We start from the raw sequence: 26893 nt of genomic DNA, 5'->3' as shown, positions 1-26893 counted from the left end.
CATGGTTCCCTCCTCCATCTTCAAAGCCAGAAATGTTGTGTCTCTCTCCGTTCTGGATTTTACATTTCCCTTTGGCCCTGACATTCTTCCAATTCCCTCATCCCCTTTTAAGGACCCTGGGGATTATACTGGGCCCACCTGGAGAACCCAGAATAACCTCCCTATTTCCAGGTCAGATTAGTACCTTAATTCCACCTGCAACATTATTCTTCTTTGCCATTTAACCCAACATATTCACGGGTTCTGGAGATTATGACATAGACATGGTAGGCGTTAGGGTGGCATGATTCTAGCTACCACACATTAAATAGACATGTAAATAAATACACCACAGTTCAATGTTTTGTAATAGTTCAATAATTGTCATTCAGTTGCCTTCATCTACAGAATTAATCTCTTTTATCCATATAAAACAAATCGGACCAGCCAGATGCAACAGTAACAAAAAAATGTAAAGCAGTATAAAACAAACTGTACAACATTACAAAGTAGTGATTATTTGTGTGTATGTGTTCATATATGTATATATAAAACTATACAATGTATACACATGTATATATGTGTGTACACCCACACACACAATTTTACAGTTAATCAAGTGGTTCTAGAAAAATCAATATACCATAAAGATTCCAGGGAAGGTAATGCTTCTAAAATAAGGCCACGCTTATGAAGATCCAGAATCAGTCAAAGACAAGGTTCCTAACGAGAACATTGAGGTTAGAGACAAAGTCTTTCCTGGTTAGTCCTTTTCCCCTTTTCCTCTCGATTTTTTCCTGGTGTTGTACTGCCCAAATTTACTGTCCTTGTGCCCTGAAATGCCTGCTGCATGTGAAATGGCCAGAGCCCATATGAACAAGGTCAAACCACCAACCCACAAATATATTAGTGAGGCTGTTTTGGAGGAAACTGCTGGAAAACAAAGGATATCCGTGCACCCCTGCGTCCAGTGCACCTGCCCCTCCAGAGAAGAAGGTCCTGATCCTTTCAATGGCTGTGATGCTAGCTTTGGTTTTCCAGCTGGACTTTCCTTGAAAGTAGGACCACTGCCATTGGCGAGAGCTGGTACCCAGTCCACACTGGACTCAAAAGACGGGAACGTGGTAGTGGCGGTCATTCTCCGTCAGCAGGGAGATCTCTGGCCACTCCCTGGGCGGCAAGTCTGGGTAGCAGACCTCGAAGTCTCTGGAGTTAAACTTGAACAGCCTGAACACTTTGATCTTTATTTCAAGGGAGTACCCAAGAATAAACATATCGATCTGGAGAAGAGATGAAAAAGAGATCACAAACACACATTTCCAACTCCCTGTCCCCCACCAGCAGAGGGAGCGTGTTCTCCTGCAGCTTATGGAGTAATGTGCTTATTTACAGACCCACACATGAACGATTGAGGGGCCACAGACACGAACAAATGCCCATGACGTGGAAGGCAGGGGAAGGCAGAGGAACATCTTTGTAGACTAGCATGAAAAAATTACAGGGAAAGGCTGTTTGGGGGGATAAAAAAAAAACTAATAAAAAATAAAGGAATGCTCAGAATAAAAAAATCACACTGTTTTCCAACTAGTTTTATATCCATTTTTTATAAAAATGCAGGTAATTTTGTGCACTGCCTAAGACAGCAAAGCACAACAAAACCTCTTTACCATGGGGATAAAAAAGTATTCTCTGGATTTAAAAAATTTTTTTAGGATTTTATTCATTTATTTATTTGACAGAGAGAGAGCATGCATGAGCAGGGAGAGAAGAGCAGAGAGAGAAGCACAGGGAGAGAGGGAGAAGCAGACTCCGTGCTAATATGGAGCCTGATGCGGGGCTCGATTTCACAACCCTGAGATCATGACCTGAGCCGGTATCAAGAGTTGGCCGCTTAACTGAATGAGCTCCCCAGGCATCCCCGGATTTAAAATTTTTCAGTAATTTTTTTTAAGTTAAAGTTCATTTACTGTTTTTAGTCATCTCTACACCCAATCTCTCACGACCCTGAGATCAAGAGTTGCATGCTCTTCCAACTGAGCCTGCCAGGTGCCCCTAAAATTTTTCAATAATGTCTATTTATCTTTAGTAAGTAACCAAGTGCTTTCCCAAACTTCATCTCATTTTCCAACAGGACTTCCTCCTAGTTCAACTCTGTTGTGAGAGAACCTACTACCATCTGAGAGGCAGAGTGAAAGGTTAGAAAGGCTTCTCACACTGGGGCCCCCTGGCCACAGGGCTGGGCAGACACACAGCAAACAGCACGGAGCAGTGAGGTTTCTTGCTCTTCTTTTCCTTCTTTTTAAGGATTTAAGATAAAACCCTCTTTGCAGTGGGTTTTATCACCGCTGAAAGTAAACTCCAAACACCTGTGTGTTCAAGGACTGTCAGTATCATCCTGAATCAAACACACAGGATTCTTCTGCCCCTATTACCTGCTCTAGTCCACATGTGTCGCCCACAGAATTCAGGTGGTTCATCATGAAGCTTAAAGGGTCAGATGATGTTTCCCGGGAAAACAGGAGTTGAAAAAGACTGGGAATGACCTTGTTAGTCTTCATTTGTTCATAAACTTCAGTGACTTGATATAGCATGATAAACTTTAAAGCTTCATACAGTTTATATTCCAGAAGAACATCAGAAAAAAGGATGTTGCACATACTTCCTCTCTTGTGATAATCTTTAATTCCACTAAATTCAGTCCACTAAAAATACAGATGTAAACGGGAAATTAACAGGGGAAAGGTGAATTCCTACACCATGGCATAATTTTTCAAAGTACTTAAAAAATAAACCAAAGATTAATAGAGGGGAACTTTAACTTTTCATTTTATAACTTTTGACCCTGATTTTTTTTAACCACAAGTATGTATTACTTTTACAATCACAAACTAGTTAAAATGAAACATTTTTCAAAAAAGCACCACCAACTAGGTAAAATGCCACGCAAGTTAGTTTCCTAAGACATCTTAAGATAGTTGGGTCACACAGAAGATAATCCAGAGACAAACAGTACTAACTAGCATTCCTTCATACTAACTCACCAAGCACAGATTAAAGCACTCCACATGTATTAACTCACTGAATCCTCACAATGACTATTTACATATCAGTTTTACATGAGACTATGGCACAGAAATGTTATGGTATTTACCATGGAGGATCCATTTCAACAATCCAAAATCTGCGTCTATTAAAAGGCAGGAAAAACTCTTAGTTCAAATTATAGCATCTGTGCTGTGCCCAAGTTATTAATAGGGCACATCCCAGAAGTGCATTTTTGAGTGCGCTGTGTGCACCTTGCACCCCATCTTTTGAGGGGAAACAGGTACATGATTGTTAAGGCTTCCCAGAGAGCCCACAAAGGTCTCCTTAACCCATATTGGACCTAATTGTCTGTACGACATTGCTCGTTCATTACTTGGAAGGTGAACAAAGAATAGGAAAGCCAATCGTCAGTTCCTAGAAGAGATGCTCCTGGCCACGTGTCCTCCTTATGTGGCATCAAGTGACACGCCTGACAGAGAAGAGTCGCTACAGCTGGGGTGTGCGCTTTCATTCTTAGTCTTTTGTTCTCCCAAACACTCACCTGTGTTTTCAATAATTCCACACATTTACGTAATTTTCCAAACACATTGGAACCTGTATACTTCTCAGGACCAAAACTGTATTGCTGGATCCAATTACAACCTTGTGAAAAGAGCAGTTTTTCAGGAAGCTTGAAAAGGAAGTAGATGCCAACCATGATTAGTACCTCAACATTTATGACGCACAATTTAGAGTACGTCATCACGGTGCATGATCTTATCTCACTTAGCAATCTCTGTTTAAAAACATGATAACAGTTAAATAAAAGCATATAGTTCCTTTTAGATTTGTGGATTAAGTGATTTGGATCGGATTTTTAATTTATTATTTTACAACTGACGAAAACCTACATGAAGATTATGTCTATGGAAACAATCTTTCTGCATAAAACACTTCCCAAACTGCCTGGGTATATCCCTTTAGAAATTATTTTTACCCAAACAATGTTAGAATATCATAGTATGTCAGGGAGCACACAAGCTTTAGAATGAGGCACTCTGGGGTCCAACCCTCACTCTGTCACTTACCAGCTGAGAGGCTGCTCAACCAGTGCAGATTATTTACCCTCTTAGCCTCATCTGCCACCATAAATCAAGGACGATATTACCCATTCTACAGGACCCTTGTTGGGATTTAATAAGATTACAGAATACTTAAGCCTCTGATCCAGTGAAGAGATCTAATCCATTTTCCTGCCCTGCTGAGCTTGGGGGGCCCAGAGGCTTGGTTGTATTCTCTGTCCTCAGCAAGTAGCAACAGGCCTAGCACACCTCACACACTTGACAAGTACTTGCTAGATAAAATGAAACTAATAAAAACAAGTGTAATTTAAAAAATGGTAAGGAAATAGACCATGTATAGCTATATATATACATATACTTTATATTTCCTTGCTCCTCCATCCTTAAATATATATCCTAGATTAAATATCCTACATTCAAAATAAAAATTCAGGTTGTTCATCAAGAATGTTCTGCCTTAAAAAAAAAAAAGAAGAAAGAGAAAAAGAATGTACTACCTTACACTCTTAAAATGGAAAAAAAAAAAAAAGGCACAGACTGGGAGAAAATATTTGCAAATTACTATCTGATAAAGCACTTGTACTTGGAATATATAAAGAACTCTCAAAATTCAGTCAATAATAAAATAAAACAAAAAATAATAATTTAAAAATAAACAAATAAATAAAAATAGGCAAAAGACTTGAACAGACACTTCTCTAAGAAGATAACATGGATGGCAAATAAACACATGGAAAGACACTCATCCTTCCACACTAGGGGAATGCCAACTAAAAGCAGAGTGATACCAGGGCACATCTATCAAAATGGCTACAAATAACCCCAAATCAATCCTGGTTAGAATGTGGAACAACTGGAACTCTTATACATTAGTGGTACAAATGCAAAATGGCGGAGCCACACTGGAAAACAGATGACAGGTTCTTATGAACTTAGACCTACACCTACCACATGACCCAACAATCTCATTCCCAGGCATTTGCCCCAAAGGACAAAATCCTGTATGGAAATATTTATAACAGCTTTATTCGTACTTGTCAAAAACTGGAAATAATCCAGATGTCCTTCAAGTGATGAACGGATAAACAAACTGCGTCATACTCACGTCAAGGAAGACCACTCAACAATAAAAAGGAATGAACTACAAATTCACAGAACATGGATGAATGGCAATGCATTTTGCTAAATGAAAGAAGTCAGATTCAAAAGGCTACACACTGGATAGTTCCATGATTGGACATTCTGGAAAAGGCAAAACGATAGGGACGTAAAACCTATCAATGGTGACCCGGGGCTAGGAGTGAGAGAGGGTTGGCTATAAAGGAATAGGGGGGATCTCTGGAGCACTCTACGTGTTTGTCAAAACTCGAGTAAGTGTAGAGTAAAAAAGTGAATTTTAGTAGACCACCTTGCCTACGAAGGACAGATGCCCTTCTTGAGAAAAGATGGTGACATTAAAAACAAACAAGACTGAGTAGGATGGCCTCTCTGAGACGGACGGGGTATGTAGGGCCTTTGAAGGCTCCTTCCATCTCAGAGCCGCCCACGGAAGACCCAGCCATCTGCACTGCAATGTTTCCCCCCCGTTTCCAGTGTGTGGACGTACCTTAACAATGTCTTTCTCTTTCATCCAGGATGGAAAGGAGAGGCCCTGGCTGAATATCTGGAACAGCACTGACCTCAGAGCATCATAGTTATCTCTCTTTACTAGTCGGACACATTTAATGTGATGCCGCCAAAATAGCTCTTCGTAAGCCTGTCCGCACAAAAAGAAGAATTTGGTTTTCAACTCCTCTGGATGAGAGAATAAGCAAAATGAATTCACTGCACTGCCACTGAGGTGTGACTCCCAAATAAAGTGGACAACAAAAATGAAAACAATTCTAAATTATGAATGCGACCACAAGTCATTTTAAAGTGACTTCAGTGTGTAGTGAGTCCAAGTCCTGCTCTTTCATTTGATAAATTCCCGGAAGCTCAGGGCCAGGGAATGTCATTTAGGGAAGAAGATGGTATAACTTGACCACAGTGGAAAAAAAAAAATACTATATACATTTAAGACCATGCTAAAAAGTACTTGCAACAAAACTTTCTCGCTGCTGACAAGGTTGGATAGGACTGCTGGAAATATTTACCAAGACTGGTCCAATGGGCAATTCTAAAAATCCTCAAAATCTTTTACATCCAGGTGCCTAATCCCTCCAAGGACAGAAGTCTCCCCTGCATGTGGAGATGGGCCATAGGCCTGGCAGGAGGAGCTGAAAAGAGTGCCCCCCTCAAATTTCCTGAAATCACAGCCCCATTTACGTCCTCGTCCAGGTCCTCAAAGGCCCTCGCTCTATCCAGGTGACAGCCCAAAGCCAGCGTGTGGCAGCTGCTCGGCTCTATCATGAGAGCCACAATTGTTCCTCGTGGCACATCTGGTGTTAGCGGATCTCTGGGCTTCGTAAAGCAGAGTGCAACGTTTGCTTCCTGATTTTCACACATGCATTCTGTACCATCCATGACCTGTATCAGCAGACTCACCTTCCTCATCAGCTTGGCACGTGGTGTCTCTCCTTTCCACTCTCTCGCACAGTAACTGAGCAGATCAACCTCCGCCTCCACGCTGAGGTTCCCTGAACCAAATCAAATAGAAAAGGTAGTTAATTTTCCCTTTCCTCACCCTTCTTGAACCCTCTCTGCACCTTGGAAATAACATATGAAAATATTTACTTTTGAATTTTCTCTGCAGATATCCAATCCACCTAAAAGATAAAGGGAACAATGATATAAAAAATATACTTTGAACAGCAAGGGTCTCTTCGTGAAACTGGAAGCTGATCTGACCACCTACCATTTCAGCCAGTGCCCGAAATTGCAGTGCATCGTCCTGAAGTAGCAGAGGGCGGCCACCAGACATGAAGCTGCCAACATCACTGACCCCTTTGCTATTCTCCACACAGTACCTAAAGCTTGGCTGGTGACTAGCATCCAGGAGTGAGCTTGGTCACTTCCTACAAGAAATTAATAATTTAAAAAAAGGCACATCACAATTACACAAGTCTGCTTTGTTTAAGGGGGGAAAATATATTGGCTAATTTTACCTGCAAAGTGTCTATCATTGGTGACATAAATAGTTTTTATTTTTTAAAAGATTTTATTAATTTATTTGTCAGAGGGAGAGAGTGAGAGAGCACAAGCAGAGGGAGAAGCAGGCTCTCTGCTGAATGAGGAGCCCGATGCAGGACTCGATCCCAGGACCCTGGGATCGTGACCAGGGCCGAAGGCAGACGCTTAACTGGCTGAGCCACCCAGGAGCCCCTGATTACATAAACAGTTTTTAAAGCATTGAGAAATTCAATCTGAAAGTTAAAGAAACCCCCGGTTCTCCTATAATCAACGTTCTACGTAAGAATATCTTTGTTCCACAGAATTTACCAGCAATAACCATAAAGAGTATCGGTTTCAGAATCCCTGGGACCTGTTCAAAACCTGCCTCTACTACCCTGGCTGTGTGACCGTGGGAAACCTGACTGCTCTCCTCTGAATTGTCTTGACTGTAATATTGGGAAAAACGCGGACCTCACTGGGGCAAGATGGAATGAGATGATTTCAGAACCAGCACGGTGCATGCGTGCACCGTGCTGTGTATCTGCTGAAGCCAAGAATGGTTCCAGGAATTCTGCTCGGCACCAGGGGGCCTCCAGCAATGCCACCACCAGGCGCTTCTGCCCACTTGGACATTCTTAGATCATGATGAGCCATAACAGACAGCGTCACCTTCACAGACACATAATGAGTGACCCAAACAGCAGGCTGGACACCCCTTAGAAGAGCAGTGAGGTGGGGACAGGTGTGCTGTGTATGGCATACATTCCCATTCCTGATGTGACCAGGGAGAACGAACGGGCCAGAGAGCTCCAACTGGATACTTAGAGTATTTTACTATGTGCAGCAAATTCCCAATTGTGTTATGCTTGAGCATGTAAAACGCTGAAGTACAAATGAGGAAGAGAACTTTTGAATAGTGGCCAAACCTCCCGGGGTTCATTGTGAAATCATTCCCTCCCTGGCACAAGGTTTAGTAAAATTCCAGTGGTTGACTGCAGTAAAAGCCTCAGCAATTCAGGATCTGCAATTGTAGCATTTTTTTTTAAGTTGGCTCCACACCCAACGTGGGGCTTGAACCCACGACCCCAAGATCGAGTCACGTGCTCCACCACCTAAGCCAGCCAGGCGCCCCAATTTTAGCATTTTTGACTATATGGATATTTGATATACATTTAAACTCTCATAAGGAAAGAATTTACCAGCAAATAAAGTTAACCAAAAAAGAAAAAAAGAAATAAAGTTACCAGTAAATAAGAATAGACACACTTACAATGACTTAAAAGGGCATTTTCAAAAACAGGTACTCATCTGTTCAGAACAATTCATTAGCTGTTCATTACATATTTAGCCCTGCCTAGCTATTTTTGGGAGCTGTTTAAAAATGTAAAGCTATACTGCCTTTACATCTATAATTTAGATTTTTATTAATTCGGAGTGATTTCCCAACTGTGACAATTCTGACCTATGCAAATACTTTTAGTAAATCCTTAAACTCAGCAAGAACTAGAATTTTGTCTAGGTGATACATAATTTCTTTTCATGTATTTATAAACATTTTCTAGAAAAATGGAATATTACACATGATTTTACAGTTTGCTGTTTCTCTTCATACAAAGTAGACATCTTTTCATATCACTACATATAGATCTACATTCTTCTTTTTAAAGAACGCATAATATTTCAGTATAAAGACAGACCATCACATATGTACGTAGTGATAAACCATTTGGATTGTTTTCCATTTCTCACTCTTACAAACATTGCCGAGACAGACATTATCCTCCAACGGTCCCTGTGGGCTCAGGGTAGCTTTTAGGATAATTTCAAAACAGGAAACTCTGGATCAAGGGGTGTGTACATTTTTAGTTTTGACAGCTATGGCCAAAGTGCCTTCCAGAACAAACCATCAATTAACCCCCCCCATCACATGTCCCAGCACCTGCGTTCTCCCTCCACCCCGATCCTGGGTCCTGGTTGTGATTTCTCTCTATAGTCTGCATTTCTGTAGGAACACATTCACATTTCTTCTTCCAGGAAGAGACTTGTAGAGCATCTGCCCATTTCCCACTGGCTCGTGCTCATTTTTGTGTGGACTTGGAGGGCTTGAAGTCACTGAGGTGGGGTCTGGCTGCTGCCTCCTCCATGGGGCACCCTGCTCTCATTTGTCCCAGACTCTAACCAACCCCTGGCATCCTTTGAGTTCCTGGCAGGCCCCTTGGGGCACTTGACTTGAGACCCCCTAAACCAGCACCTTCTCCTGAGCATGAGCCTCTCTGGCAGCTGCCTGGGGCCTCCAAGGGGTCCCCTACAGATTATGGCTCATCTGACACCCCACCCCACATGTACAACACACTTCCCTAGCCCTACTGCCTTTACCCTGAAATTAAACCCCGCCTCCAACCCAAGAAAGGGAGATAGGATCAACTTATCAGAAAACAAACACATGAGGGCTCAGTATGCCTCTCGCGTGCAAACCTGGAATACAAGCTTACACTCCTGGCCTCCCTCTACCTAACTGGTACAGTTTTTGGTCAAGTGGCTTAACCCAACAAGGGCCCGGGAGCATAATCATGGGGGCTGGTGTGGGCGCCAGGGAGCAACCTGGGGGCGGGACCCCAGAAGTCCCACAGGAGCAGCTGCAGCTCATAGACAACCCTGAGGGGTTCGTACAAGATACGATGACATTACGAGGAGTGGGGTTTCTTCATCTAAGGAGAGAAGTGCAGTGCTTTAGTAGGAAAGTGTATGGCTTCATTGGTCGCTAAAACAGCTACAGTTTGAGTGTGGCTATCTGCCAGAGCCATGCTATATGCTCCATAGGAATTCATTCCCTCATGCACCTGAAGACGTTCCTCCACCCAGGGCCCCAACCCAGCCCTGCTCATGCCCTGGTGACTTCACCTCCCTAAGCTTCTGTTTCTCAGCCTGGGGATGGCAACAGTGCCTGGCACCCACGGAGTGCTGACCGCACGCCAGTTCCCACAGAGTAACATGGGGGATGGAGCAGGTTCTGCCTCGGGAGCCGTTGGGGGGGGGTGGAAATGTTAGGGAAGCGCTGAGCATGCCATCTGGCAAACCCTGAGTCTCCAAGTCCATGTTCATTATTATTTTTATTGCTATTAGTCCAACCACCCTTCTTTTGCAGATGAGGAAGCCGCACAGGAGAGAAAGATTGAAACGTAAGCGGTAAAGCTGAGATTCAAAGCCAGGGCAATGTGGAGCCCGAGCGGCAGGCCCAATCCCTTGGCTCTCCTGCCTATGAAGTATGCCCTTGAGTCAATCTTCAAATCGGCTTTGCTACAGCAAGTGGAATTAAGACTCTTAAAAGACAGACTTAAAATCCATCTCCCCACCTCCCCCCACGTGTCACTAACTGGATTATATATAACTCAAAAAAACAGCCATAGATGAGAACACCACAAATGAGGTGCCTCGCGGAAAACTCATCATCACGTCTTGGATGATCTCATGAGTCAAATCTCATTTCCCCAAATACAGCAGAGAGGGGATAAAATTTCCCATGTCAGAACCTTCACTGGGTCCCCCATCCGCCAGCCCACCAGGGAGGATTCAGCAGTGACCCGCCAGCCTCCCCTCCCCTGTCGCTGGGGCGATGCTGACCCCGGCAACCAGCGGGAAAAGATATACAAAGAGGGTCGAGGACAAGGACAAGCAACATGGGAGTGGCGGGGGGATGGGGGGCCGGGTTTGGCAATGAAGCCTCTCCTGCCAGAATTATGAATTTGGTCCTCACCCATGTTAGTCAAGAGAGAAAAAACAAAATTTCATTTTAGTACGTTTGGAATGGACCACTTGGGTGGTGGCTGAAATGAGGCCACCATGCACATCTGTCCTATTGGAAAGTGGATTAACTAGGTCTCACTGCTCCCCACCCCCCATTCTTCAGCACGAAGACATGCGAGAGACCCCAACCCACACAGTCGAAAGAACCAGCACTTAAGTTGCTCAGATGCCCTGGAGGAATGGCACCAGAGTCTCCCGAAGTCAACAAGGCAGCTATCTGAAAGTCAAATCTCATCTGCCACCACTCAAACTATATATGGCAGATAGAGACCAGGACTAGAAGTGAAAAAAAAAAAAAGAGAGAAAGCCACTTTTTTGCGGTAAAATTCTACTTAGAATTTTTTCCATTCTCTAAAATGTACCAAAGCTGAAATAATTCAAACAGGAAACCAAAAGGGGAAAAAAAAAAAAAAAAAACCCTGAAAACAAAACCAAAAGACACTGCAGGGCCAGAAGCAGGGTGATTATGCAGATGGCAGTCCCAGTGGGGAGCCCTGGGCTCCTTCTCGTGGAAACTCCTCAGTGTCTCCTTCACCCCCAAAACTTCCAGGGGTGTCCCGGGCCCAGAGAGCCCATCCCTTCCTGCCTCTACTTCCCTCCCAACCCCTTCTTCCTACACACGTCTGTCTACACAGCCAGCTGTGTCTGGCTGATGACTTTCTCCTGAAGCAGATCAGGGGCTCCCCAGTGGGCCATGGAGGGGGGACATTAGGCCTGAGCCAAAAGATGTAAAAGGCAATTTAATTCAGATGCCTGAGAGCAGAGGGAGTGTAGAAATACACGCATTAAAATCCTCTTGTTAAAATTTAAGGTAAAAGATACTAAATTGAATTTAATGCCTACAACGGCTCTTCCACCTGCGTGCATCCCGTGTTACGGTTACTCAGCAGGACCCGGGAGACAGAGTGCCCGAGAGAGACTTACGGACGGATCAGGATGCAGAGGGACCCGTGGGAAAGGTCCCAGGACAGCTGCACACTCTGTGTCGAGGGCAGTGAAGGGCTAGGGGCAGCTGTGACCAAGCAAGGGACACAGCCATTTCAGAGGTGTTGGTAAACTTCTCACACTTTTCTGAGCTGTGTCCTGGAACACTGCCCCCTTCAAAAAAGTGAATGTGGCTTTCGGGGGTATTCTCAGCAAGGGCGGGAAATGCTGCAGAGAGGTGCGATCAGAAGCCAAATGGTACAGCAGACAGGCGGGTCTGGGAAGGCCTCCCCCCGCGCCCCTCCCCCCCCCGCCAGGCCCTCCTCGGTTGTCCTTCTTCCCCCCACGCTGGGCTGGGCGTTGGGCTGGCAGGATGTGAAGTGGGAAGACATCTGCTCTATCCTCAAGGAGATGGTGGATGGGTGGCGCGATGCCCTCCTGTCAGGGAAGGCTACTGGTCGGCTTGTCCAGGCCCACGGTGCCTCGGCCTGCACTCCCCGGGTTCAGCACACCCTGGTGTGTGTGTGGGGGGGGGGTGTCTCTCTGCAGGGACGAAGAATGACACAAGGCCCAGAGGGCCTGGGTGGCTCAGTCAGTGAAGCGTCTGCCTTCGGCTTAGGTCATCATCTCAGGGTCCTGGGATTGAGCCCCATGGCGGGCTCCCTGCTCAGCAGGGAGTCTGCTTCTCCCTCTCCCTCTGCTTCTCCCCCCAGCCCGTTCATGCTCTCTCTCTCAAATAAATGAATAAAATCTTAAAAAAAGAATAACACGAGGCCCTCTGAGCTGGATGCCCGCATGGCAGACAGACCTCCATCCTCCAGGGGGTCGCCTCTCTCAGAGCTTAGCTCTGAGAAATTCAGAGACCCGAGAATCAAGCAAAATAATACATGTTAGTCTAAATAAATGAAATAAACAGTATGCAAGCAGAATGACAAACATACAGAACAAACCCGTGAGGCCATCGAGGTTTCTAAGTAATGCGGAGTACGGAGCAGACGACTAGAGAATTTTTAAAAGTTAGCACGTGGGACGCCTGGGTGGCTCAGATAGTTGAGCGTCTGCCTTCAGCTCAGGTCATGATCCTGGGGTCCTGGGATCCAGCCCCGCATCGGGCTCCCTGCTCAGCGGGGGCCCTGCTCCTCCCTCTCCCCCTGCTCATGCTCTCTCTCTGTATCTCTGTGTCTCAAATGAATAAATAAAATCTTAAAAAAAAAAAAGTCAGCATGGCAGTGTGAAAGACTGGCTTTTAACGGTCTTGGTTCTTGAAAATTCACAGGTTAGCTGTTTGTTTTTATATCAGTTATGGAGGAAATATCCAGGGGAAAAAAAAAAGTCCTCTTAACAAATCTTTGAAATGTGAGGTCAAAAGTCTTTGTATGCTTTTGTGTTTCAGGTATTAAGTCTGCTCCATTAAAAAAGGACAGCCTTCCACTCAGTAAAGTGCTATAACCCAAAAGTGCAAGATCAGAATCACTGAGGAAGAGAGCCACCAAGCGAAAGGTTTTTATCTCAAAAGCCATGACCAGTAAGACATTCAGCTGTAGCCCTGTCAGGCAACCCACTCGGGCTTCTAGCCCAATCCCCGCAGGACTGGGCATGCTATCCCCAAGGCTCCTGTTCAACTGAGTGTCAGGAAGGACAGTAGCAAACCGCTTCTTGCCAAACCCCGACAGGACTGTGCGTGTGTGTGTGTTTAATAATGTCAGAGTTCTGAGACTTTTTTCACTTACTGGACACAAGTTTAGGGGTGTTAACTGCAACCCATCACTTTAAAAGGTAAGTGTAATTTTCTAATCACGGGTAGGGGATTTTGAAACCCCGCAACTCTAAAAACACAAGAGCTGAGGGTGGGCGAGGCTTCCGGGTCCTAGCGAGTTGGAACGCCGTCTCTGAGAAATCTCAGCACTCCAGGATCAACTTAGCCAGCCAGGCAGGCTCCCTGGCCCGGGAGAGACCAATGACTCAGCCGAACAAGCCAGGGACTCTGTCTTTACTTTGCCATAGCCTAGCTGCTGGACGTCAGCCAAATCACGTAGCTTCGGGGATCCCAAAAGGTCTCCCCAATGGAGATGACCATCAGTGATAACAGAGGGTCAGAACGAAATTACACCCAAGCCACACACCGGTGCTTATAAGGGCCAAGGCACTAGGCACCCGGAAACTCCCTGGCTGAGTCCCCGCTGCAATCTCCCTCCACCTCTGGGGATGCAGATGCACTCCCGTGTGTGGGAGACCATTTCCTTTTCTGGAATATTTCTCCCTTTATTGATCCAAGTCTACCATTAGTCTATGAACAGAGTAAGCTCCTCCTGTGGGCTGAGCCCTGGGCCAAGAGCTGATGGTACCGTTGCGAACGCAATGTCACTGTGGACCTGGGCATGTGATGGGCTGTCGCCTGCGCCCTTCATCCTGGGGTGAAGAACCTGAAGCCCAAGAAACCCGAGTAGAAGTCCGAACTTGAACCAACACGTTCTGCCTCAAGGTCAGTGCCCTTTGAATTAACCTCCAAGCTGCCTTCCTGGAGCAGTTCTCTTCCAAGAATTCAAAACAATCCTCCTGTGGGCTAAGCTGATGCTACTGTTGCGAATGCAAGGCTGGCCCCTCCTCCTGTGTTTGCTCCAAAGAAACATGGCTCCCAGCAACAGAGGTCACATCGGTACCTGACCTCGGCCAGCATGAGTCAGAGTGGAGGCCCAGGGGACGGACAAGAGTCCGCAAGGCAAGGGAAGAAAGGGAAGGATGGCCAGGCTCAGAGCAGCAGGGCCTTTAGATCCTGTTAGAGATGTTGATGTTACCTGTGTGGTCGGGTCTGAAAGGGTATCACTTGGAGTCCTGAGGAACCTGTGGGATTGCCCTTCTACACGACACCTTTTAAGTCTTTCACGGAATCACAGAATGCTTTGGGTGAAGGGGCTGGAGCTCCTACTTGTTCTCCGAGGTCCGATGCACACCAGCCCCCAGCGAATCCCTCCCCTTGGTGCTCCCTCTGCACTCCATCCAAGCTGCAGGTCGGTGAGGTGTCTCCATGACCGTGTCCCCTGCCGGTCGGAAGACACCTCTGAGGTGAAAGCTGAATCTTAAGTCACTGTGGACCTGGACGCGGGATGGGCTGTCGCCTGCACCCTTCATCTCTGGGGTGAAGAACCTGAAGCCCAGGGAACGCGAGTAGAAGTCTGAACTTGAACCAACACGTTCTGACTCAAGGTCAGTGCCCTTTGAATTAACCTCCAAGCTGCCTACCTGGAGCAATTTTCTTCCAAGAATTCAAAACAATCAACAAGCAGGGACATAAAAGGCAGCCCTCGTTTGCACTGTGCCTGCTTTTCCCCTAGATTAAACATTCCTGTGGTCTCAACCAGTCCTCATAGGACACAGTCTCGGGGTGGGGGGAGGGTGTCTCTTCATCGTCAGGGTCACCCTCGTCTGAATCCACTCCACACTTACGGTGAGGCCACAGGGCGGAACACAATGTCCTGAGTGTGACCCACCCAGGAGACAATGCAAACCCTTGACCACCCCTTCATTCTTGGTCAGGGCTCAGCAAGCTCTCTGTACCGGGTCAGAGAGAAAGTATGTTAGGCTCCCCAGCCATCTGGTCTCTGTCCCAAGTTCTCAAATTGGCCCTGACTAAAAGCAAGTATGAGACAGTGTGCAGTGGGGCTGTGTTCCAAGAAAACTTATTTACAGACACTGAAGTCCGAATTTCATATAAGTTTCACATGTGAGGAAACGGTATTCTTTTGATTTTTCTCCCCCCAACCATTAAAAAAAATGTCAAAACCATTCTTAGGTGGCCGACCATCTAAACACTGAGTGGTGCCAGATTCAGCCCAGGGACTGTGCTTTGCCAAACCCTGTTCTAGATGATTCACTCAAAGGATGCATACAGCCTGAGATTGTATTAGTTAGTATTGCATACCTGCGAAAGAAAAAGCCGTCAGCTCGCATTAAGCCTGCCATCAACGTAAAGCCCTTTAGACCTGTTGCTGGAGTATGTCTCCCCAGCCTCTGAAGGGAGAGACACAGACTGGCGCTTTCATCCCACCCTTCTCGGATTTCCAGCTGGAAGGGCTTTCCTGGAGACTTTGCTCAGGCCTCGGCCCCAGCCCTCTCTCACTTGACTCTTTCCCGAGGGAAAGCGGCTGGTCTGAGGGCAGGTTTGGAAGAACCCACTCAGCTTGGCCCCTCCTCCCTTGCTGGCAGAGAGGTGCCCTTGGGCCTAACCTTTTAGAGGTGAGCTCACTTCGGGCATTGCTCAGCTAGCCAATCTGGCCACACAACTAGGACGTGTGGGTTTTTTCACTGAGCTGACATTTAAAAAGTCTCTGACTCTGGGGCACTGGGGTGGTGCAGTCAGACGCTCGACTCTTGATTTCAGCTCAGGTGGTGATCTCGGGGTTTTGAGGTCGAGCCCCACGTGGGGCTCTGTGCTGGTGCCTGCTTGAGATTCTCTCTCCCTCTCCCTCTGCCCCTCCTGCTCGTGCACGTGCTCGCTCTCTGTCTCTCTCTCAAATAAATAAATCTTTTAAAAAATTTAAAAAATAAAAATAAAATTCTCTGACTCCCGTGGCTACCTTTCAGGTTCAGAACCTGGGAAGGGAAGCAAGGAGGTCATCACGCGTGCAGGCTCTGTGCTTGAGACCCTGGAGCTGACACGTGTCCCCGCTAAACTTCGTGTTCTTGGACCTGGTTCACTGCCCGCCAGGACTTTGGTGGCGCTCTCTCAACTCTTAGACCTTTAAAGATTAAGCCTGTCTTCCACCTCCCAATACAAATCATTTATGAAATGTGACCGAGAGAACTAAAGGTACACTCAGATGAAGCACTCTTCGTTTCTGCCCTGCGGTGATTTTTCCATTAATCAGACCCATTTGGGCTCTGTCACTAATGGTTACTAATCCTTCTAATTGGCTTCCCTTCCCCAAATCATTTCCCACTCTGTAGCCAGTGGTATTTTTTCTTTGTTTGGGTTTTTTTGTTTTTGTTTTTGTTGCTTTTTTACATTCAATGGGTGTATCATCTCCTATTTAAAAATCTTTCTGGCTTTTCTTATTATTTTTGGTTTTCTTTTTTTTTTTTTTTTTTTAAGATTTCATTTATTTATTTGACACAGAGAGCACAGGCGGGGGAGCAGCAGGCAGAGGGAGAAGCAGGCTCCCTACTGAGTAAAGAGCCCGATGTGGGGCTCGATCCCAGGACCCTGGGGTCATGACCTGGGCGGAAGGCAGACGCTTCACCGACTGAGCCACGCAGGTGCCCCTGGTTTTCTTACTTGTAGGAAAGACTCAAATCCTAGCAGCCAGTGAAGTGAGCTGGAAAAGCCTCTAAAGGTGTGAGAGAGGTAATGGTGCATCACCTTCCTATTGCCCCATCCTAACCAGAAACCACGCAGAGCCGGTTCCTCTGGAACCAGGAACCAGCCACATCATATAACCCACAACTCCCAGGAACCAACTGAGAAGTTGAGGTGGGCCCACCCCTGATGGCGGCACAAAGCGGAACCTCCCCGGGCTCCTGGCGTCTTCCTCCTCTCTCCCCTCACGGACCCATGCACCTCTATGTGGTCCTTTAGCTCTGCTCTCCGGGAAAAGAAACCAGTGGCTTCCAAAACTCTCATCAAACACTGCAGACACTGTACTTGAGGTCTCTGGACAGCAGCATCACTACCGCCTGGGCACTTAGGGATATAGATCCGCGGGCCCCAAGGAAGCAGCGTCTGTGTTCTGCAAGATCCCCAGCCACCCACTCGCACGCCCACGCCTGAGGGGCCCTGGGATGGAGCCGATCTCCGTTGCCCTGGGTCCACCTGTGCATTTTCTGACTTACTGGTTAAGTTCCCAGGTGATTCCGATGTACCGGCAGCGCTGAGACAGGCCACCGCGGAGTACGGGTTTCCTCTGCCCTGGGCCCTTTTGTTATCTCAAATAATATACCATCACATGCCAAGTAATCTCCGAAATTCCTCTCAGGAGAAATCATGCCAGCTAAAGTCTCACTGGTCACGCCCTCCAACCACAGGGAGCGTTGCCTGTTTTGTGCCTCTTTCCCTTCGGCCAGTAGGAGGGGCGACGTCTTACCAGCCAGTGGTGTCTCAGCGGCTGAGGGCTATGTCTGTCTAAGAAGGGACTTGGCTGAAGTTCATATTAAAGGAATCCAAGTATTCCTGTGGCCTCCAGCAAGGGTGACCAAGCAATCCTGGCCTGCCTGGGACTCTCCCAATTTTAGCAGAAGTTCCATGTCCCGGGACAATGTCGTGCCAGACAGGCCGACGACGACGGTCGCCCTCCCTCCAGAGCCCCACGCAGGCTGACCCTAATTCTTCCCTCTTCTCTCCCCGCTGCCTCTTGCTCAAGAGGACTGGCTGTCAGTTCCTCCCTGAGCACCCACACCGGCCTCCCGCCTGAGTTCTTTCTTCTGCCTGTAACACCCTCCACTCTACTCAGTCTCCAGCTGTCAGCTCCAAGGTCACTTCCTGGGGCAAAGCCTCTGACCCGTTCCCCCCGCCCCCAGGCTTGCTCAAGTCCCCATTACTCGCTGGCACACCGTGTCCCTTCCCTTCACAGCACTTAGCACAGTTTACACAACCACGTTTGTGTTTGATCAGGGTCTGTCTCCCCACATAGGTATACGTCTTAAGGACTGGGATTGTGTCTGTTTGCGCTCGGCTTCCTCGGTGCCTAGGCACAGAGTAGACGGTTAATAAATATTTGTTGAATAAGTAAAATGAATTCACGTAATCAGGATCCAGGCCTTGTGTCTCCAAGACAGACACTGCCGGCTTCCCTCAGTATCCATTCTCTCTTCTTCCAGAGAACTAGAGTCCTGACTTTACCAGGATGCACGGCTACCCGAACAAAGACTACGTTCCATCCTCCCTAGGTGCTGGGTGGAGCTGCACGAGTGAATTCTGCGTAAGCAGCATTATGTGCAATTTTCAGAGCGGGGTGTCTTCCCTGTTCTTCCTTCCTGCTCGCTAGAATGTGAGTGCGGTACCTGATGTCCGGCAGCCATCGTGAACCACGAAGGAGCTCGTCATGGGAGCCACGCATGGTGGACATGAAGTGAGGAGCTGGACCCCTGACACCATGGAGCCCATCCCAGCCCTGGAGAGCCACCTTTGAGCTGGAACATGAGAGAAATAAACTTGATGCACTTATTTGGGGTGGTTCTGTTATGCCGCCATACGGAATCCTAACGAAAAGCCTCTACCTTGTGGTCACCCTTCTCACTTGGAACACGACACCTGTCAGGAACAGTGAGCCACCAGTGTTTTCTCTTCCCTTAATGACACTCATGTACACACAAAGCAGGAAATGAGAACGTGAAGTGGTTCAAGGCAGAGGAATGAGCCAGCACCAGGGGCTCAGGGACCAGCAGTCTGGTCCTAGGGAGCTGAGCGACCCTGGCCCTCAGCTGCCTCCCCTAGCAACAGGCATAAGGAGGCCAGGCCCTCAGCTGCAAGGTCCCTTTCTCCACTAAAGGCCTCTTCACGGTAACTGGTTTCTGCATGGTGTCGAAGGAGTTCTCACACTGAGGCACAAGGCACAGGATTTTAAGTAGTTGTGAAACAACTGAAGTTCAACTACACTTAAAACATTACCCACAACTTGCACCACAGGAAAGATGCCCTGAACACACGCAGCAGTTACATGAGGCCGTGACAAGTGCCAGCAACAACTCCCACCGTTAGAAGTCCACGCTCACTTCTACAGATCTCTCACAGCGGGGCTTCCGTGGAGGGCGACCAGCTTCCAAAAACAGCAAGAATTTTTTTTTTTAAAAAGGGACGGTGGAGGAGGAGCCTGGGAGGGAGGGAGAAGGAGAACCGCACCTTCAGAGGTTACAGGCTCCACATTTTGAATGAATCAACCGATGAGGCATAAATGGGAGAATACACTGGAATATTAAAGCATGAAGAACAAGACAGTGCAGGTCAACAGCAGCCTTGGCCGCACAATTCCCCTACCCTAACAGCCTGCTGAGTTTAACGAAAGTGACTTCAGCCAATACTTAGCAACCAAAGCAGAGGGAGACACCGTGAAGAACACTGGTCTCATAAACCCTCTCTCAGTTCGAGTGGCTTTTCTCTCTACTTGGGACTGCAGGGGAAGGAAACGATACGCCCAAGTCTGACACAGCTTCAGGTGCAGGGCCGAGGGACCCCGCAGTATTACCCTAATATCACCACTGGCTACAGCTGCTTTTCAAGAGAAGTGGTCAACTGCATCCTCAGCGGCAAACTGAACTCCAAGCTCATTTTTAAGTTGTTTTTTTTTTTAAGTTTTTTTTTTTTTTAAAGATTTATTTATTTGAGCGAGAGAGAATGAGAGAGAGCACATGAGAGAGGGGAGGGTCAGAGGGAGAAGCAGACTCCCTGCCGAGCAGGAAGCCCGATGCGGGACTCGATCCAGGGACTCCAGGATCATGACCTGAGCTGAAGGCAGTCGCTTAACCAACTGAGCCACCCAGGCGCCCTCCAAGCTCATTTTTAAAGCGCCAAGTGAAATGCCAAAGAGCTGATCTGTCTGCTGGCATCAGGACCGTCCAGTCCTCTGTATCAGGATGGCGGCCGATTAGACGCAGCCCACAGCGCACGGGCTGGTCACCTCTTCCGCGTCTCTTTCCTGTCAGCTGTCCTGCTTCCTCTGGGGCATTTCGACCTGGCCCAGTGGCCCAGGACACACGACTTGGAAGACACAGAGCACTCACTTTTCCTGTCACTCTAGAGACCTCACGGGAAAGGTGAGGTCTTCCTGTCATAGGTCCACAGGTGTGGCCATGGTGCACCAGGCGTTAATGCGAAGACCTAGGGGCCAGGTCTCTCTTTACCAGGCAAGAAGGAATTTAGTTCACTTCTCCTAAATTTGGGGGACTACGGACTCCAGGGCTGAGAGGAGAGACACAAGGTGTTCAAAGACCACTGCCTGATGAGCTCCCACCACCAGCTCCCTCGCCCACCTCCACTGCGTTTGTACCCCCTGCAGCTGTCCCAGGCCTGGAGAGAGCAGGGCGTTCAAGTCTGCTGTACCCGGAACAAGAGAGGGCAGTGGGCTTCCCTCCTTTCGACAGTTAACCCTTGATGTGGAATCAGATTCCACCTCTCTCTGGATTGGGGAGGAGGGGGTCTCTTGAGGAACCAAATTCCAATTACATTACTTTTCCCTCTGCTAGAAGGCTAACCCTAATATTCATAAAAGCCAACTACAGGGCAAGCAGAGAGAGAGCTAATACGGTATTTTAAATTACCATATATCTACCATCCAACAATCCCACATAGCCTCAAAGTCATCGATACCTGGTTAAATCAACAACAAAAGGCTAACTGCTAAATTCTTAATTCAGAAATTCACGGAGCATAGCATTTTACGTGCTACGGTTTCTAAGATTTTTTTTTTAAGATTTTATTTATTTGTCTGACAGAGAGAAAAGAGAGAGACAGAGAGAGAGCACAAGCAGGGGGAGCAGCAGAGGGAGAGGGAGAAGCAGACTCTCCCCGCTGAGCAGGGAGCCCCATGTGGGGCTCGATCCCAGGACTCTGGGATCATGACCTGAGCCAAAGGCAGACGCTTAACCAACTGAGCCACCCAAGTGCTCTGGTTTCTAAGATTTTTGCTTATTACTTGAGAATCCCAGCAACAGTGCTACCAGACAACAGTCCTTAGTCTCCTAGAAATGAACATAAGCATTTTATCATCCTCTTATTTTAAACATGATGCCACCTGTCTCTTCTGGTTCCAATGAAATGAGAAAGTAGTAAAATGGGGTATAACCAGAACAAAAGATTACTGGCAAAAAAGCGCATAAACAAAACCTTTTCTCTGTTGATTTATTGTGAAATAACACTTATCTGTTCTTCCATTAAGTTAATTGCAAATAAACATGTAAGCAACTCGATTCTGAGAGCATGCTGTTTTATTTTATTTTTTTTTTAAAGATTTTATTTATTTATTTGAGAGAGAGAGAGCACATGAGAGCGGGGGAGGGTCAGAGGGAGAAGCAGACTCCCTGCTGAGCAGGGAGCCCGATGCAGGACTCGATCCCGGGACTCCAGGATCATGACCTGAGCCGAAGGCAGTCGCTTAACCAACTGAGCCACCCAGGCGCCCGAGCATGCTGTTTTAAGTAACTGCACATTTACCAGAGATTTCAAGTGGACAGAAGAAAAAGGTCAAATCCACGGGCCCAATAACTTACTCACTCCTCTCAAGATGATGCAGGGGCTTTCATAGCTAAGAAAAAGCAACCATGTATGTTGGAAGTTTTAGCTCGATCATGAAGACTTTCTCACAATCTCACTTCTTTTGTCCCCCAGACCTGTGAGTTACGTGGAGCAACAGTGGGGTATTGAAATGATAACCCAACTTTAATTGGGAAGAACTGAAATGTGGGGAGGGAACCCGGACACCAGAGTGCTCTCAGGTATAATCCTGAACCGAGTTTCAGGAGACAGAAGAGGTGGATGGTGAAGAATCGGTTTTGGATGGAGCCACGCTGCCAGGCTTGAATCCTGGCCACCACTTACTAGCTGGAAACTTGGAGCAAATTCCGTCAGAGTGGTGGTTGTGAAGATTACCTAAGACTATCCGTGGGCTGTGTCTCCGTCGAATGCCCACTGTTTTCCGTGGCAAGGACAACTGTGGTGCTAGAGACACAGGAGACAGCACCCACCCACGCCAGGAAGCCAGGTGAAAGGTCATTTTCAAGTGCGTAACTGTGCCAATCTGGGATTTCGACTCAGCTAAAGCACCTGCTACTAAACTTACATTGTGTTTGGCATCAAATCCATCTCACAGAAATGTAAAAGTATCAAAGTGGGGCAAACGGGCTGGCAAAAAATACCAACTACAGACCATTTGGTTTTAAACATTCTGTTGTGCATGTTTTTAATTGCAGCGTTGGGGTTTTGCTTATTTGTTTTTGTTCCTAAGCCCTCAAACTATCTTTTAAAGATGGAAAATATTTCTCTTGAAGATTACAACTAGCGCACAAAGAACCCCAGCTACTCACTCCTCTCCTCCTTGGCACCCACTGACCACTGCTAGCACCCCCTCCACCCATTGTTCAGGTCCTGGAGAGCAGAGTCTTTGACGGCTCTGGTTCTAGAAGATCACAATTGGAAGCACCCCTTAGCAGTCCGTGTTGAGGAGGGAATGTATGAGCCCCACAATCCTCATCATTCTTCTTCCCATGGACCAGCTCTCTGGTCCTTAGCCATTCTGATTTGCCCACACTCCCTTTAAACACAGAAGTGCTCACCAGGTAAACTCACCTGTTTACCCAGTGTGGTACCTAGGACTGCCCAGGGGAACGGGGCAAAGACTGCATTTGGTGGATCAGAAACATCTGCTTTGTACATAAAGTCATCCTTGAACAGCTTTGGAATAATGTATTCCATGGTTTTGAGGAACACATCTTTTAATTAGTAGAAAAGTCTATGTGGGAAGTGGGAAAACTTGTACAAGTTGTATGTGACTTGGTAGCAATAAAATAGAGATAAAAATAACAACCACCTCACGGTGTAAGGAAATGATGAATGTCCACAATAGCCAAACTGTGGAAGGAGCCGAGATGCCCTTTAACAGATGAATGTATAAAGAAGATATGGTCCATATATACAATGGAATATTACTCAGCCATCAGAAAGGATGAACACCCACCATTAGCATCAACATGGATGGAACTGGAAGGGACTGTGATAAGTGAAATAAGCAGAGAAAGACAATTATCATATGGTTTCACTCATATGGGGAACATAAGCAATAGCACAGAGGACCATAGGAGAAGGGAGGGAAAACTGAAGGGGGGAAAATCAGAGAGGCAGACATACCATGAGAGACTATGGACTCCAGGCAACAAACTGAGGGTTTCAGAGGGGATGGGGCTGGGGTAGCCAAGTGATGGGTATTAAGGATGGCACGTGTTGTGAGGAGCACTGGGTGTTATACCAACTAATAAATCATTGAACACTACATCAAAAACTAATGATGTACTGGGTGCCTGGGTGGCTCAGTTGGTTAAGCAACTGTCTTCAGCTCAGGTCATGATCCTGGAGTCCCCGGATCGAGTCCCGCACCGGGCTCCCTGCTCAGCAGGGAGTCTGCTTCTCCCTCTGACCCTTCCCCCTCTCATGCTCTCTCTCATTCTCTCTCTCAAATAAATAAATAAAATCTTAGAGAAAAAAAAAAACAACTAATGTACTATATGGTGGCTAACTGAACTAAATAAATATTTTCAAAAAAAGGAAAGTATGAAGATAATAATGATAATAATGACTGCTTACTGTGGGCCAGGCATGGTTCTAAGTTCTTTCCATGGAATAAAGCCAACAGCAAAATTCCAAAAATATTGGCCATTACCATGATTTCTAAACTTTCTGTTTAGCATTAGACTCTTTTCCCCAAACAAAATCTTACTCAGAACAGCATATAAGGGGGGGAGGAAAAAGCAGAGCTGCTCTATGTGTAGCTGGAAGGAGGGGACCTGGCTGCTGGGTCCCCCATTCCACACTGGGCATTCCTGCCACCCCCGGCTAGCCAGGGACCACCCTGGGGTCCTGCAGCTCCTGAGGACATGGCTGCAAACTTGGCAGTCTTTTTGGCGAAGAACCACAGCAGAGTGTGAACTAATCATAACAGTTAATGACCCGGAGGCTGGCCAGAGGCAAGACGAGCCAGGAAGCACATGCCCTCTTCAAGCGCCCTGACTGCCAAAGGTATGCTGAGGATTTTGAGTTTCTCCTCCAGTGGGCGGGTCTCCCCTGCTTCCTCTTTCCTCCCCAGTCTTGGGGCTTCGGAGCATTGCACCAAATCATCTTGGGTGCCACTTCCCTGTCTAATATTCCAATTCTGACAGTGTCTTTCCCATCATATTGTGCACAGATATTTAGTTCATGATTCTCAATATCCAAACACTTACAAAGAGTAAAAATGGCTGCCAGAAAATTCTTTCCATCCCTACCCCCTCTGTGGGCTTCCTCCGGCTGCTGTCCATTTGGTTTTTATTGTCAAGTGTGACTTGTTAGCACTTGCTATTACCTCAGAAGTGAACCTTGGTCTCTCTCTTACCAAAAGAGGGGTAGGTAAAAATAACTTGCCCCCATCCTACCTTTGGCAACTGCCTTAAAAATCCCCCCGCCCCAATACCACCTGTAAAGAAGGGAAACTATGCTCCTTAGTCCTCAGAAGTTATGGATTATGTTTTGGAGGGAAAAAAAAAAGTTTTCCATAACCTGATCCTTGAATCACATTTTTCCACTGCTGCACACCATCTGCAGTCCCCATAGGCTGGAGCTGAGGAAAGAATTTTCTGGGCTCACAGTGCTGGCACACCTTGAACTTGATGCATTGGAAGGAAAAATTCCTGGCCATTAGGTTAAGCCCAGAGTAGGTATCTTTCTGCCTCCCAAACCAGCTTTCTCCTTCGCAGGCCTACCTCCATTCCCAGCTTTGCTTTCCCTCCCAAAATAAGGCAAACGGGGGTGGGGGGGTGGGGGGGGGTAGGAATCACATCATAAAAAGTTCAAATGAATACACCCAGAAGAAATATTTGGCGAATTCTATAATAATTCAAGGTGCAGAAAGGTTGAAAAAATGAGTTCATTTTCCAAACTTTTGAGATTGGGAGGTAAGTCAATCATAGAATTCTAGACGGGAGGGGGGGGTGCGCCTTATGGATCAGCTACCCCAACGTCCTCATCCATGAGAAGTCCAGAGTGACTGTGCCTTCTAGACACACAGTGCTGGGCAGAATGAGGTCGAGAACTCATGTCCTGACTGCCAGAACGGCACTGTTTCCACCACACCCAGCAGCTCAGGTGTGAATCAAAAGTTCCTGCTGGGACCAAGAGCCCCAATTAATACGCAGTCCTGGCACCTGCCGACTTCCCATAAACGCTGCAGTACCTCGAGCCCCAGCTCTGTGTTGGTGAACAGGCGCGCTCCCCCCAAATCACCAGTAGGCTCACGCCCCGGCGGTGGCCACCGGACAAACACGCAACGGGAATGCGCTCAAAACCGAGAAGCTGCTACGTCCACCTTCCTCGGAGCTGGGACTGCCAGCTGAAGGCGGGGAAGGAAAACAGCCTTCACCTCTACCCCAGCTACCGACGCGGGGAGCGAGACTCCGAGACACGGGGCGGGGGGCGCCCCCACCTCAGCGCCCATACTTGAGCGCGCGACCCGAGCCATTCTGTGCGGCAGCTCCTGTCCTTGGTGACCTTCTTGTTCAAAAGCCAGTTTTCTCTGTTGTTCAGACGTCCTGACTGCTGCGAAGGTGTGGGCCACATCCTCCACCAGCAAAGCGCGAAACCCGTCAACTTCCCCCCGCCCCGCAACTCCCCCGACAACAATCAGGTTCTCAGAGGGGACACCGAGAAGGGGACACTGCCTCTCCTCGGCGGCAGGGCCCGGCCCCCCAGCGGCTGCCTGTGCCCCCCACCCCGTTCCAGCCCGCAGGACGGGCTCCCTCCTCCCAGGAACCTGCCCTCCCCGCCTCCGCAGGTGGCTCGCAGCCACGACCCAAACAGCTCTGCCTCCCGACGGCATAGTTCCTATTCAGCTGCGATGCGACCCTCGGCCCCGACTGCAGCTCAAACCCTCCCGGGGGTGTTCGGGGTGCAGCTCGTTCCCCCCTTGCCCTGGGGCGCCCCCGGGCCCTCCAACCCTCAGCGCACGGGCGTCGCACCCCAAGCCCGCGGACTGCGCCGACGGCCAGCGGAGGGGAGCGCGCCCCAGGCTGCCCGCCGACCCCGCCCGCTCCGCGCTGCCCCGCCCCGCCCCGTGCCCAGCCCGGGGCCCACCTGCGGCGGGGGCGCGAGGACCCTCCCGCTCCCGCGCCCCCGGGGGGCTTCTCTCCGCCGCCATGCCGGCCGCGCGCTGCGGACGGGCGCGGAGCCTCCCCCGTCGGTCAGTCACACGCCGCGGCCGCCCCCCGGCGCCGGGGATCGCTTCCCCGCGGCTGGCAGGCTCACAAGGCGCGGGCTGTGGACG

At 47.9% G+C, this 26893-nt stretch overlaps 1 protein-coding gene across 3 annotated transcripts; it reads right to left on the bottom strand.

Moving 5' to 3' along the window:
* Positions 1 to 334: 334 nt before the first annotated feature.
* Positions 335 to 26893, bottom strand: OTULINL (OTU deubiquitinase with linear linkage specificity like). 3 transcript variants are annotated; one of them, XM_034998933.1, is made up of 8 exons: positions 25135 to 25359; positions 6922 to 7081; positions 6801 to 6832; positions 6612 to 6703; positions 5692 to 5841; positions 3566 to 3694; positions 2412 to 2681; positions 335 to 1259 (listed from the first exon to the last, which is right to left on the bottom strand). In XM_034998933.1, the coding sequence occupies exons 1-8, from the start codon at positions 25271 to 25273 to the stop codon at positions 1086 to 1088; spliced, it is 1146 nt and encodes a 381-aa protein (XP_034854824.1). In that variant the 5' UTR covers positions 25274 to 25359; the 3' UTR covers positions 335 to 1085. The 3 variants fall into 3 exon arrangements, with proteins under 3 accessions (XP_034854824.1, XP_034854825.1, XP_034854826.1); XM_034998934.1 differs by lacking the exon at positions 25135 to 25359 and adding an exon at positions 26704 to 26893 and having other exon boundaries at positions 984 to 1259; XM_034998935.1 differs by lacking the exon at positions 3566 to 3694 and having other exon boundaries at positions 984 to 1259.

The sequence above is a fragment of the Mirounga leonina genome, unplaced genomic scaffold (assembly GCF_011800145.1).
Source record: "Mirounga leonina isolate KUSES-001 unplaced genomic scaffold, KU_Mleo_1.0 Mir_95, whole genome shotgun sequence".
NCBI classification, from domain to species: Eukaryota; Metazoa; Chordata; class Mammalia; order Carnivora; family Phocidae; genus Mirounga; species Mirounga leonina.
Note: the sequence above shows the minus strand (reverse complement) of the source record. Positions and strands in the feature narration are given on the sequence as shown.